Below are 14613 nucleotides of genomic sequence, written 5' to 3' on the forward strand. Positions count from 1 at the left end.
GCCTGGACAAGTCACTAAATATACCTGAGCTTGTTTCTATTACAAGTGGGGCAGTTGAACTAGATCCCTGAGGGATACCGTTCAAGCGCTAACATTTCTGTTTCTGCAGAGAAGAATCATAATCTGTTTACATTACTGAACCCATCCAGCCCCCGAAGTTCTGTGAAGGCTAACTCTTTGAGCATGGTGTAAATTGTTACAAAGACAAACATATAAGTAAATAGCAGAAAATATTCTTTTTATAGTGTCCCACTTTCTATAAAAACAAGTTTAATGGTTGTTATATAATCATTTAAAATATTTTATTAAGCATTGATTTAAAAGTGCAAGAGAAGAATATGACACCTTGAAGCAAGCGCTTGAAGGTAAAACAAATACCACTATAAATATCGCACTTATAAAATCTTTTTTACATCTTCACAAAACTCATTTCTAAAATACCCTTGTACAGACATGTATAAATAAACTGCTTCCAAACTGTCAACGCTTGATACAGGTTGTCTCCTATCACCACAGTGAGTCTGCAGGTTCCCCATTAGATATTGCTCCTCTTGGTACAGGCACAGAACTTTCATCAGCAATATCAGAGGTCTCATACCTCCATCATGTGAAGAGTAAATCTTTCCGAATGCTCAATATTTAATATTACAAGATTGTTTTTCTACTGAGAAAAATAGATCTTTCCAAGGCAATGACAGAATGAAGCTTATATTGACACAGTTCACTGTTAACATTGCTTGTTTTCCAAGGCATTCAGGAACTTCTGATTCTTGGTCTTGAACATCATGATAAAGCTGTTTGGCATAATTTTGCCTCGCCCATCTTCGCCTACTTGGCCCATAATAATGTAATTTTGACCTAAAAAAAGAGAACATAAAATTAATTTTTTTCTCTATGTGTGTTTGTTTGAAACAACTTAGACTATAACTTACCTCTAGATAAATGTTCTGTAGGGATACAATTAAATATTTATTCTACTGGTTTAAGACTCTCATCAGCAAAAACCTAAAAACTGAGTAACATGTTCCAGCTCTGCTGACACTGGGAAATTGGCTGGAATAACTAGATCCGGTCATGTCTTGCTCTGCGGCACTGTAGGTCTGGTGTATTTACTGAGTGTCTACCAAGAATGATGCACTATGCTCATGGGAAAGGCTCTCAACTGCTCCAGGGGCCTCCCGTGAGTGCCCCAGACACGCCATCCTCAGATGGCCTCTCGAAATCCCATAGCGCTTCTGGATTTCTCAGGTATTTGGCAACTAATGATCTACTGTCTTCAGTTGTCTTGAATGTTTTTGCAGTATCTCAAGCATATATACTATGTAAGTTTCCTGAGGGCATGATTTCATCATATACTTCTTTGCAGTCCTACAGTCTCTTACAAAAACAGGTACTACAAAGTACTTATATCAGTTACACTATTTTTAAAATATATATAAGTGTGTCTGACTAAGTTTATGCCTGGACTGACTGGTGCCTAAGCTGACACATGTTGGGTTCAACTCTGAAGATTTATATTGCCTCAGAAAAATGCCATAAAGGAAGTGCATATTACTACCTTCTTTATCTTCCTTCCCTCTTCCCCAGAGCATCATAAGAAAAATACGTGTTTCTCTTTTCTCTTGTGTAATCCTTCCTCTGTGGGATAACACTGTCATCACAGTGGTCTTGAGCCTGTAAAAGCTTGGTAGGCTGGACAGGTAAATGCCACCTCAAGTCTGGACTGCTAGCATCATTATTTGCTGTTCCTGGCAGTTCTGGAAAGAAGCGTTATCTTTTAGAGAGCCTTTGCTGTTCCCTCTAAAAAGTCAGTGTGACGCTGCTGGCTTCCTGGCTTTTCTGAACGATCCAGATTCATAGTAAAGCCTTCTTGAAGTGAATATTCTGAATTTCTGTGTCTGTGTGTGTGTGCACACACACATGTGGTTTGGTTTGTTTTGGTTGTGGGAGAGGTTTGTAACGAGACCGAGGAAAGCAATGAGCTGAGATTGGATAATCATGGCATATCACACACTGGAATACCAGGCATTATTTACCATTCTAAAGAGAGAGATCTATCTATATGTGCTATTTGCAGAAAGGCATCTACGTAAATATCATGTGGGGGCAAGTTGCAGTAGAATGTGTATAGCATGATTCCGTTTCTCTAAGTGAGTACGTGCATGTTTTATATGGACAGAAACTTTCTGGAAGAAACTTTTCATAGGACCACTGGTTTTGAAAATGAAAATGCTTCACATTTTATTTCTGTACTTATTTAAACTTTTTAAAAACTATAGAACAGACATTACTTTTTCTTGAACATACACTACTTCGACAATGTTAACGAGCGTGTTTAAAAACAATGTGCCTCTGGCTCTGGAGCAACTCCCCTTTTTCCAAAATTTCTCTTAATAAACTCATTCCTACATATGGATTTAATGATCCTTTATCTAAAAATGATTCCCAAATCTCTTAATTCTAGCCCCTAATACCTTTCTCTTCTGAACTTCAGCTCTGAATTTCCTTTTTCTTACAATATTGGCACCTTAAGTGCAATGACTGACAATTTTCTCCTGAACTGCTCCTTTGTGTCTGTTCCCTGTTATCCAACTTCAAATGCTTCTTGGACTCGTTCATCATTTCTACTACCTTGTCTTTTTCACAAGTTATAAGAACTGGAATTAGAGCCCAGTTCTGCCTGACTCCAAAGGCCTTCCTTCTATACCAGAAGTGGGCAATATATTAGCCCTGATTTGATTCCCTAGACCAGCCATGGCATAGACAGACCCATGGCTTGCTCTGAGATACTCTCTTGTTCCCTTCTCTGTCCCTGAGCTCCTCTACAAGACGAAAGTTTTCCTTTTTACTTACCCCTTCTCAGGAGAGGGCACTGCTTGCAGACCACAATGACCTTGGCACTCATGTTCTTGCCGGCCTGCTGAATTGCCAGATTTCCCTCTTTGTAGATGTTGATGAGTGAGACTGTGGCATGCAGACTTCCACCTCGAGTGACCGTTGTGATAACGGTGCCGGCCAATACTGCAGAAGAAAACATTTTTGAAGTAATGTAACAGTGAAGGCAAATGTAAGCGAACTGAAAATTTTTTATTTTTCTAAGATTCAGATGGGAAACATTTTAATGTTAGAGCGAATGCCTTAATAGAGCAATTGATTCTGTACATTTGTCTCCAAAATTCAAGTTGAGAAAAGGAGCCGTGGAGCTGTAATGTTGCCCAGGTGGTTGCCTAGGACAGAAACCCAGATAGCCGCTGCATTGCAGTCTGTCGCTGAGATGGGGACTCTTTGCAACGTCTTACCCAACGTGTGGTACAGGCCTATGAGCTGCTATTTAAGAAGGCCTTGAATCTTTAGAGGTGATACCATACTAGGAGGTTGCATGAGGGGTTTGAGACATGAAGATCAGAGTCTTTGTGTCTCTACAGGTGGGTGCCTACCTTTCTGTGTTTCCCCGACCTCTCTTTTAGCTGTCCACCCTCCTAGAACTTTGGTTCATCTCTTGGGTCCTCATCTCTCTTTAATTATCAGTAATATCTGTCTTTTTACGGGTCTTTGATATTCCCTTTCTTATCCATCTTGTTTATCTCATTTAACAAGTCAAAATATAGAACTGAGGGGTAACTTAAATCATTTTCTTGCTTAAAAAAAACTCTAGCAAAATTCAGTTGCTTTTCATTATGTAACTCCTTTTTCTATTGTGACACTCAGAGGAAAAAGTCTCATTTCTGAGCCATAGAAGGAAAGATGCTGTGTTTCTCGAAGGCATGCTTTTGGCATTTTGGTGGAGATAATTCGGTGTGGTGCAGGACTTGTATTGAATGACTTTTTATGAGTCCTGTCTCCGCCTAGAAAAACCAGTAGTGCCCCCCCAGTTATTGTGACAACCGCAAACTACCCCTAGAGGAGTATTATCAGTGCTGGCTGAGAACCAGTAGGCCACTGCTGATAATATGTGGTCGTTTTGCCATACAAGTGACACACATTGGAATAAATCAAGTTTTGTACTTGGCTGTACTACCCTTATTGGGCAAAGTGCGAACTCATTGCTTACACAGTATGCAAAGCTCATAAAATCAGAATTCCTGTCATGCCTTACTTTGATTCCAGGTGATTAGTGTTCACTGCAAAATGTCAGTCTGTAGCCCAGTGGAATCAGGTGGCTCCAAAGGACAGGGAGGGAGATCTCCTTCAGCACCTCCTACAGAAGACTAAACTAAATATGGTTGGTGGCAATGACACCTGATGCTATTTGTTTTCATTTTTATGCCAGTTACTTGAATTTTGGCATGCAAACTCCAGAGGGGTGTCGGGCCCCAGATTTCTCAGTGCCTTCACTTCACTGCTATATAGTCTGTCTGAGCTGCAGACAGTTACCACTTTAAGGCACAGAAAAAGCAAGCAAAGTTGCTTCTGGGAGGCCCTTTCTTTTGGGTAACCTATTTAGACTACAGCAATTTTCTTTTCCTCATACTTTTTTTAAATGTTCCTTTTGAAAATAACATAATTAAATTTGGTTATCTTTTGCTCTTGAGTGCTTTTCACAGAAAGTACAACTATTTTTTATTGGAAAAATCTCTTAGAAATTCTAAGTCATTAAGTAATATCTCCTCAGGTTCCAAATTATGAGTCTCCAAATAGATTTCAGGTTTCCAAGTTTTAATTTAGTATTTGGAAGGACACTGAAGAGGACATACCTGAATATCTTGTGAGAGAGACCAGCCTGGATATGTTTCTAATTTACTTAAGTTGAATTACAGACGTTTGAAAAAATACTCAGTACATGAAAAATATGTGAGAAAAGAGGCACGTGGGTTTTTTTTTTTTTCAAGAATACTGAGCTAGCCAGAATATGCAGAGTAGCAGTATCATGTACCAGGAGTCAAATTAAGTTTATGTGAAAAAGTACTTTGTCTGTATAAATATTTTTCTCAGTTGTGAAATCTAACACTTTGAACAGCACAAGTCAATATACCTTAGTGTGCAAGAAAATATTTTCTTGGGTAAATGAAGAGTGTAACTGACCCTTTCCCATCACCGTCATGGCGATTCCTTTGAGACTAAGCATGCAGTCTCAAGTTTCTTACTAAAGAGAAAAGGCTGGGTTTTATTTCTTACCAAAGTTACTTGCACAATAATTGCTCTCCAGAGTCCCTGTCCATCTACACTTTTGTTGACACAGGGCCACAGTGGGTTTTAAACCTTAATTAAAAGAAGAAAGACATAAGATTCAGGAAAATGAATTCAAATATAATTGGCATTTAGATATGAATCTATCCTTTTAAAATTCTCATTTATTTCCCCGAGCCACCAATCTGTCATTGCAATGAAATAATTAGAAAGCGTACAAAAGAAATTCTTCGTGCTACCAACTACTGCTCCAATTTCCTCAGTGTAACTCAATACCCTCTGCTGAATTTTAAACCTGAGATCAAAGATAACCCAAATTTAGCCCTATTCTCCTCTTCGTTTACATTTAACACTACAACCCAAAATAGATATAGTCACCCATGTGTCCTGCTTAGGAAAACCCATATTCACAACAAATATGAAATCAGAAAATATAGGTAAACTCTTCACTTCGCACAAGGAATCCTATGATGTTTCTCCTGAGGATGGAGGGAGGTTTTTTTGGTGCAGTTAAAACATGCAATTACCTAAATGTGGATAGTACAGGTTTTTTTAGAAATACTGCTCACATGTAACGTGTTACATCTGTAATTAGATGCAACCAATTACTAAACATTTCTGTTGAGCCTGTTACTGCTTCTAAGGATATTAAGAATTGAGAAGCAGAGAAATTTAAAAGTAAAATTAAAAGATAAACACATTGGTTCTCAACTGGGGGTAATTTTGCCACCTGAGTGATATTTAGCAGTGCCTGGAAATATTTTGGTTGTCACAACGAGGAGGTGATACCAGCCTCTAGTGGGCAGGTACCAGGGTTACTGTGAGACACCTGTAATGGACAGGACAGTGCTCAAGAGCGACGAATTATCTGGCTTAAAATGTTAATAGTGCCAAGGTTGAGAAACCTTGGGTTAACGAAATGAAAATATTTAATCCTTATTTATCATCATTAAAAATGAATTGTACTTGGTAAGGATTTGTAATTGTAATATTGCCCTTTTAATATGTTCTGCCGAGCCTTTTGTGAATTTTTTATTTATTTACTTACTCTTAATTTGTATCCCTACTTAACTGCAAAAAAACATCTGAAGTGGATTACAATATTAAAATATATACAATTTAATGTTAAACTACATAAAATGGCTTAAACACATAAACATACATACACACACATACACACTTTTTTTTTTTTTTTTTTTTTTATGAAAAAGAACTCAGCAACCATTTAGAGGGAACATTGTTCCAGAAGTTAGGGACCTAAATTTACTTAATTAACTAAGTCAAAAAGTAGTGGCATTAGTGGTTCTCCTGGGCCAATGAAAGGGCCCCTTTCTAGGCGGACCACTGGAAACCAGCTCCTTCTCAGCCTCAGGACATCAGTTTGGAAGTTGGGTGGGTATCCCACATTGCTCCCTCTTTCCCTAAGTAGATCCCTGCTCTCTTGCCCTTAAATCATCAGCTATACTCCCCTGACCCTCCTCATCCTCCTGTGGTCTCTCTAACACCTACCCTCCTCAGCATGGCACCTAGCTCTCAGCCTCCCTGTGTGTTCCTGAGGCCACCTCACTGTCGACAATCCCTCTCAGTGCTGTGGCCTCATCCTTCCCAGAGACTTTTCCTCTGCTCCATCTCACTCAGTCCTAAGCTCACATGTTCTCCTGCAAAAGTCTTTAGTCACCAATCTTTCAAATTTAGACTTCCTCATATCCAGTATAGCCTCTCCTCTCCTTAGAGTTTAGCTATTTATTTACTTTCATGACTACTTTTTTTTCCTGTCTTTAGAGGTTCAACACATTGACCTCTCTCATTTTCGCCAATCACCTTTACTTCCTTGGCTACTCCACTTAGTTTTCGTGGTCCATTATTTCAGTCATTTTCTTGACAATATCGTAAACTCTCTTTCCTTCTGTCCTTCGACCCTGTTCGAATTCTGTAGGAGCCTGTTTATCTATGTTCACACTCAGCCGAGTGCACAAACAGACCCCCATCAAAGTGACAAGCTGTTTGGTGGATCAACTCACTCTCCAATTTCCACAGCTGTGTTTCAAATTCTTTCTCATTCTCCTAACCACGCACACCTCCACCCAGTCTTCTACCTCCCTTCTCATTCTCAGTAGGTGGCTTCACTTATTTTCTAGAGAGAACAAAGATCATAGAAGAAAATGTCGAGATCCCCACCAAACATCTGAGTTGTCTTTATCTGTATCCTCTCTCTTGCTTTCCTCCCCTGAGAGAGAAGGATGTCCCACCTCTAGTCTAAGATCTGTCCTTCTGAGTCCTCTGGAGGCCACACCTCACCTTCATAGAAATCACTTCTTCAATTTATTCTTTTTGTCCATCAATATGTTCTCCTTTATAGGTGATTTCCCATTAGCTTTAACTTGTTCCAGACACTCAAGGCTTCTCTCCTTCCTTAGGGCCAAACTTGTGAAATGAGTTGCTGGAATTTATTGTCTCAGTTTCTTTGCCTTGTTCCACACACCCCCTCAGCCCATTCTGTCTGGCTTCTGCCTACACAACTCCACTCACACGACTTTTGCTAGGGTCTCCAGGAGCCTCCATGTCATGAAATCAAGTGGAAACATTTTAATACTTCCCTTTTTTGAAGTCTCATCAACATTTGAATTACTCACCATTCCCTTCTTAAAACATTTTCATCCATGGCTTCTATGACACCTACTGCTGGCTTCCTTGCCTCTTCTTAGCTGCTGATTTTCAGTCTCCTTTGCCAGCATATCCTCCTCTTTAAAATGCTGGAGATTCTACAGATTTAATTCCAGCCCTTCTCCTTTTTTCATCCCTAATTTCTTCCTAGGTAATCTCACTCTGGATCATGATGTCAGCCATGTATATACTGATGACTCTCAAATTTAAATCTCTCTTCTGGTCTGGGGACCCATGTATAGCTATCTACACGACATCTCCACTTGAGTCTCTTACAGACACCTCAAACTCAACAAGGTCATACCCCTAAACTCAGTGCTTGACTTTGCCAAATGGTAACATTATCTCCTGTGTTTTGCAAGCCAGGGACCTGGGAAACACTCTTGATACTGCTCTGATCTCCCTACTCAAATTAATCATCAAGCCCTGTCAATATCTCCCAAGGTCCCTGGCTTGCACAAAGGTCAATACCTCTTGATGATCTCTTTATCTCTGTTATCGCACACGTAGTTCACATGGACAACCACGAGAATCTGTGGATCCTGTTGACCTCTACAATCCATTCACCTCACAGTAGCCAGAGTGATCTCCATAGTGTGAATCTAATCCTGAACTTGGCTTAAATCCATCAACAGCTTTTCCCACACTTAGAATAAAATTGAAAATACTTAGAGCACAAGGAGAGAGGTGGTAGGGACTAAAGATAAAACTACAGAGAGGCTAGAGATCAAATGTGAAGGGACTTACATACCACTTAAAGGAGCTGGGCTCCTGTGCTATCCAATATGGCAGCCACAAGCCACATGAGGCTTTTAAAATTTAAGTAAGTTAAAATTTCAGTTCCTCAGTATCATTAGCCACATTCCAAGTGTTTGGTAGTGCCTACTGTATTAGATGGCACAGGTGTAGATAATGAATTTAAGGGGGAAAAATGACATGGTCTGCTCTGTGGTGGTGGGGCATGCAGTGGGGAGATAAGACAGAGGAAGTAAAAAATGACCCTAAGAGGTGCTGTGTGTGGGCCATGCCAGGGAAAAAAGGTAGAAAAGCAGGTTTGAGGCAGAAAACTGTGATAAAAACAAGAGTTTCCTAAATTTTCACTGAAATGTTTAGCAGTTGCAAAACTCTAGAAGATAAATTACAAACCCATGTTTGCAATTTCAGTTTAGGACTCAAGATAAAAGCTGGGGAACCACTAAACCCCATGCTTATGACCATATAGATAATTCACTGAAAAGAATAAGGCCACCAGGGTTTACTGAGATGAGCTGGAGAAATACTGCTGTAACATGAGGCAGTATACTTCCAGGCCACAAGATGGCACAATTGGGGAGTGCTCAGAAAAATCGGCCTTTTGGTAAGTGCTTGTTGTACTCAGGATGGCCCTACCCAGGGTACATACGGAAAATAGTTGGCAATACAATTGGTCTTATTTCAGTCCATTTCATATCTTAACCTTAGATCCTTCCCTTCCACTTTTTTCCCTCCTTGCATTTAGATGTTGAGATCTGAGGCCTGAAATCCCAGTGGGTGGAGCTGACAGAATGTAGAGACTAGATACAGACAGTGACCCACTCCTGCCTCTCCACTTCTTAGACCATACCCCAGACCAGAGTTTCCCACTGGCCTCTATGATACAGTGAATATTTTTGTTTGATTTACTCCAATTTGAAAAAATAATATATTTTGTATGACACATTTTGGAGCAAAGGGGGAAAAAAAGCCCAAATACCGGCATATGTGAAAACAGGTCAGCATCAAGGCCTTAGAACTTCAACCTAAGATACTACAATTCTATGTAGTAAAAAGAAAACCATAATTTTATAATTGCCAGGAAAGAAAAATTAGTATTATAATGATCTGTGCCTATAATAGGGTTCCTAGTAATTGTTAAGTGGTCATAATTTTCTTAGATGACTTTTAAAAATTATTAATTATTTTTATTCTTACATTTTATACTTTTCTTTCACTAATGGAGTTGCATTATTCTCTGACATAGGTTTTCATCTTATTTAACTTATTTTAGTTTCAAATATCTCCTTCTTATTTTTTCCTACTTCAGAAGAACTTTTCTTATACTCCTTAAGTTTGTGTATGAACTTCGAAACTGAAAAACTTACCTGTAGTTATAGGGAATGTGGTGGTAACAGGTAGTGCTGTAGTTGTAGGTAGTTTTTTTGGCCTGAATTTGTAGTGACCAATAAATCCATCTGCAGTTAAGCTTAAGTCTGAGAAAAACTGAATAAGAAGTTCATTTTTCTCAGATATAATTGGTCTAAAAGAAGAAAAACATGTTTAAGTATATATGTATATATTTCAAAGTTTAAGTGTAGAAATACACTCTAGTTGGTACTAAAATGTAGAATTTTCTAGCTTTCCATTAATTTCTGACAAAAGATTACTATTTGTTTAAACTTAAGAGCTAAAATACTTTTTAAAAAGGTGAAAGCTTTAATCTACTCAATCTTAATGCTTAATAGCTAACATTTACTGTTTGCTCAGTAAGGCACTGTTGAATTCTGTCTACACATCAATCCTATTACTATCCCCTTTTCATAGAACAGGTAACTGAAGTTCAGAGAGTTCAAGTGATTTGCCCAAGACTCTACAGCTAGTATGCAGGGGAGTCAGAATTTGAACCCAAGACCAGATGACTCTAGGGACAAGTATTTTTGAAACAAGTTATTTGAGTTAATTGGTGGTTTGACTAAAGTCCTTTTTTGAGGCATCTTCTCTCAGCCAAACCACTTCTTAGGCATCACGGACATATAAATAATTTTTTCCCACCTATCAGCTACTTTGAGTGGGAGTGGATAGAGGGGAGAGTAGATCTGTACTTGATCCAACCAGTAAGAAATACTGCAAGACCTTTTCTTACCTAAAGTTCTTATCTTCTGAGCCAAGGGATGGAGCAAACCTAAGAGTGGGCTTCATGACTTTTACAGTTCTGGTCACGAAAGTGGCCAAGGTCATTTAAATAATGCTTCTGAGAATCAAGTCTTTAACAAAAATATTCTATCTTGCTTTTGAAAACAAATTCCATTAAATAAATACAAATAGTGTGTATGAAACACAACTGTCAACTACAATTACAAACAAATGTTACTCTTGTTTAAATGATAAAATTACAAAAAGCAGTTATTAGTCTACGGCCATGCTACCCTGAACACTCCCGATCCCGTCTGATCTTGGAAGCTAAGCAGGGTTGGGCCTGGTTAGTATTTGAATGGGAGACCACCTAGGAAGACCAGGTGCTGTAGGCGAGTGCAAAAAGGCAGTTATTATAAGCACCAGAGGAAACCTAAGACCCAACCAGATCAGCCTTTTAGGCTATAATGATAGTGATCATTCACTGCCTTTTCTGTGAACTAATCTTCGAAGAATACATTGGAAACTAAATTTTCTCAGAGTATTTTAGTAACAAAGACATATTTTTGTTATGCTGCTACTGAACTTTAGTAAGAATGTAACATATTGGAAACCGAATTTTCTCAAGGAAGAGTATTTTAGTAACAGTCATATTTTTGTTATGCTGCTACTAAGCTTTAGTATGAATGTGACAGAATCAAAGTGACATAAATGTATTGAGGGCCAAGTGTTGTATCTGTAAATTAATGTTACAAATCACTAGAAAGACAAGAAGAAATTTCATTTGAATCCACCCCGGGAAATCCCAAGAATGAACTAAGGATACTGTTTCATGTCTTATAGCTGGTTATGTTGTCTGACTCTACTTTGTCATCCCACAGTGTTTCTCTTCTTCAATCACTACATTCAATCACCATGTCTTGCCAATTTTGCCTCCTAATATTTCTTGATCCACATCCTCCTCTTCATCTCTGTCACCCCTCCCTACCTTTGCATTTCAAGTACCTAATCTAGTGCCCACCACATGGCTGGGATGTAATAAATGTTTTGAATTGAATTCAGTGTTACTGATACTGCATTGAACCAGACATAGGTGATGTCCCACCAAGCACAACACTTCTCCTTCTATTCATACTTTTAACAGGGGAAAACCTCCCCAAACAGATTTTCTCATTTTCTACACTGCCCCATCCCAGAAATACTCTATGAAAAATTATCCCTCTGGTAAAAGTGTTAGTTGATGGTAGGCAGGCAGGCTATTCCAGACAAACTCCTCAGAAGTGAGTGGTGTTCAACAGCCTCCTCCATCGCCTCCCCCTCCCCGACCCCAACCACTGCCCTCAATGGTGTGTTTATCCTTTTCTTTCTTTTATCTATAGATTTACCGATATATATATGCATCACTAAATAATATATTGTATAAGTTTGCATGCTTTTAAACTTCATATAAATGAAAGGGTATGGTGTGTATTTTGTTATTTTTTTCACCTTCCACATTATAATGGTGAGAGTCATCTACTGTTTTCACTGCTGTGTAGTGTGTGCTAAAACACAATTTAACTATTCTCTTGTTCATAAACATTTGGCTGTTTACCCCTCTTCCACACCAGTTACAAACAATATTGCTGAGAACACTCTTTGTATATGTCTCGTGGTGCACGTGGGCAAACGTACCATTAGTGGGCACACTAGGAGGGTAGGATAAATGCTCTATGCTGTGTCACAGAATAGATGCTCATTTTCAACTTCATTAGATAACACCAAACCAATTGCCAAAATGGTTGTACCAATTTACACTCTTTTCAAAGACTATTCACTGTGTAGCTTTCTTCTTTTGGGAATGCCTTTCATGTCTTTTAACCATTTTTTTTCTATTTGTTATCTTTTATTAATTTTTAGGATTTCTTGATACATTTTGGAACCTAGTTCTTTGTAAAATATGTTACAAATATCCGTTTTGTGCCTTCTCTTTCCCCTCTCTTTAAGGTGAATTTTGATGAGCAGAAATTCTCATTTGGGTTTCTCATTGAAGTCCCAATCCATCTGGTAGTTGATGTTTGTGATATTAGATATGAATGTGATCCATTTTTCCCACATGAATAAAAATTGTCCCTGCCTTATTTTGCAATAGGGCTATTCTTTACCTGCTGACCTGTGAGTTTCTGTGATGTGCCCAATCTTTGGACACATGTGGAACCTTTCTGGCCTCTTTTTGGTGTTTTCACTACTCAATTTGTCTATCTCTTTGATGAAACCACATTGTCTTAATTACGACATCTTTCTGACATGGCTACATCATGGTGAGGCAAATCCTCCTGCCAGGTTCTTCTTCTTCAGAACTGACTTAGTATCACCCCTCCCACCCCCTTTGCAATTCCATGCACATTTTAGAACCAGGCTCTCAGATTTAATGGAAAACCAATTTCGATATTTTTAATGGTACTGATTCTTCCTATTCATGAGAACAATGTATAGCTCTATTTATTTAGGTCCTTTAAAATGTCTTTTAGTAAGGTTTTATAATTTTTTTCTATCAAGGCCTTGCATAGAATTTGTTAAATTTATTCTTGAGTATTTTACATATTTTTTGCTATTAAAATAATATCTTTTAAAAATACAAATTTTAAATTCAAGCTATTTAAGAAAAGATATTTTTAATAAATTAATGTTTTCAACAAATAAAAACATAAATCTACAAGTCATACATCTGATAATGTATAAATTTAATAGATTTTCTAAATTCAAGCCAACCTTGAATTCCTGGTCAAAAGATATTTTTATAAATTTGGCTTGCTAGTATGTTTTCTTTTAGGATTTAATTTTTTTTATCACATTCATAAGTGAGATTTGTCTTTAATATTATTTTCTCATATTGTCCTTACCTTGTTTTGTTGCCGACTTATATAAGCCTTATAAAATTAGTTGTGGCACAATCCCTATTTTTCTCTGAAAGCATCTGTGTAGTGTAGAAATTATCTGTCAGCAAACATTTGTTAGAATTCACGGAAAAAAGCAATTTGGGCCTGTTCCCCTGCATGATAACTTTTAACTATAGATCAAACTTCTTTAGTGATTATTTGGCAATTCTGGTTTTTTCTTTTTCCTGTGTCCATTTTTTTGCTTGGAAAAAAAAATGCATTTTCTCATCGTTGGACGCAGTGTTCTCTAGCCATTAGAACAAGCCTGTTAATTGTTTTTTCTTTTTTTGCATCCTGATTTTCCATCTTTCTGTAATTCAGTTAATCTGTCAATTATTAAAAGATGTGTTTGAAATCTACTACAAAAATGGTCTTTTAATTTTTATTCATTTTTTTGCTTTGCATATTTCTGATGTACATACAATTACTCCCTGCTTGGACCCTGAGCTTTGTCTCCTGTCCCCAAGCATGGTCTATTAAAAATGAAGTTCTAGGTCATCAAGAACTAGTACATGTCCTGATAAACTGCACTTTTTATCATTATATGGAACATTTCTAGTAATGCTTTCTGCCAAAAATCTGCTTTTTCTTGATATCAATAAAGCTATGCCAGTTTTCTTTCAATTAGCATTTGCCACCAATATCTTTTTTATCATTTTATTCTCAAATGCTGGGTTCTTATATTTTGAAGATGTGTCTTATAAACAGTATATAACTGGATTTTGCTTTGTTATCCAGTCTGATACTCTTTGGCTTTTCATTAATGATTTGATTCATCAGCATTTATACTGATTACAGATACATCTAGAGATATTTCTCCTATTTTATTTTGTGCTTTTTACTTGGCCGCATTTTTTATGTTTCTCTTTTTCCCTTTATTTTGGATCAAACTTTTTTTCTCATTTTATGTTTTTCCTCCAGTGTTTTGGAAATTAAAGACTATTTCTACTTTTCCTGTAAGTTATCCTAAATTTAACATCCATATTTACTTTAGCGTATTATAAAGTTTAATATCTTCACCCTGTTCTCAAATAAT

At 37.6% G+C, this 14613-nt stretch overlaps 1 protein-coding gene and 1 non-coding gene across 3 annotated transcripts in view; one reads left to right on the forward strand and one right to left on the reverse strand.

Moving 5' to 3' along the window:
- Positions 1-276: 276 nt before the first annotated feature.
- The window catches only part of PCOLCE2 (procollagen C-endopeptidase enhancer 2), a 61844-nt gene continuing 47507 nt past the window's right edge, over positions 277-14613 (reverse strand). For both annotated transcript variants that reach the window (XM_039876488.1, XM_039876489.1), the window contains exons 6-9: positions 9912-10066; positions 5116-5199; positions 2854-3021; positions 277-858 (exon numbers count right to left, since the gene is read on the reverse strand). In XM_039876488.1, the coding sequence (XP_039732422.1) occupies positions 728-858; positions 2854-3021; positions 5116-5199; positions 9912-10066 (538 nt within the window). In that variant the 3' untranslated portion in view covers positions 277-727. The remainder of the gene's footprint in view (positions 859-2853; positions 3022-5115; positions 5200-9911; positions 10067-14613) is intronic.
- LOC120613864 (5S ribosomal RNA) lies at positions 10936-11054 on the forward strand. Its single transcript, XR_005655791.1, has one exon. It is a non-coding gene; the product is annotated as a 5S ribosomal RNA (ribosomal RNA).

Source organism: Pteropus medius, unplaced genomic scaffold (genome assembly GCF_902729225.1).
Source record: "Pteropus medius unplaced genomic scaffold, Ma_sr-lr_union100, whole genome shotgun sequence".
Taxonomy (NCBI): Eukaryota; Metazoa; Chordata; class Mammalia; order Chiroptera; family Pteropodidae; genus Pteropus; species Pteropus medius.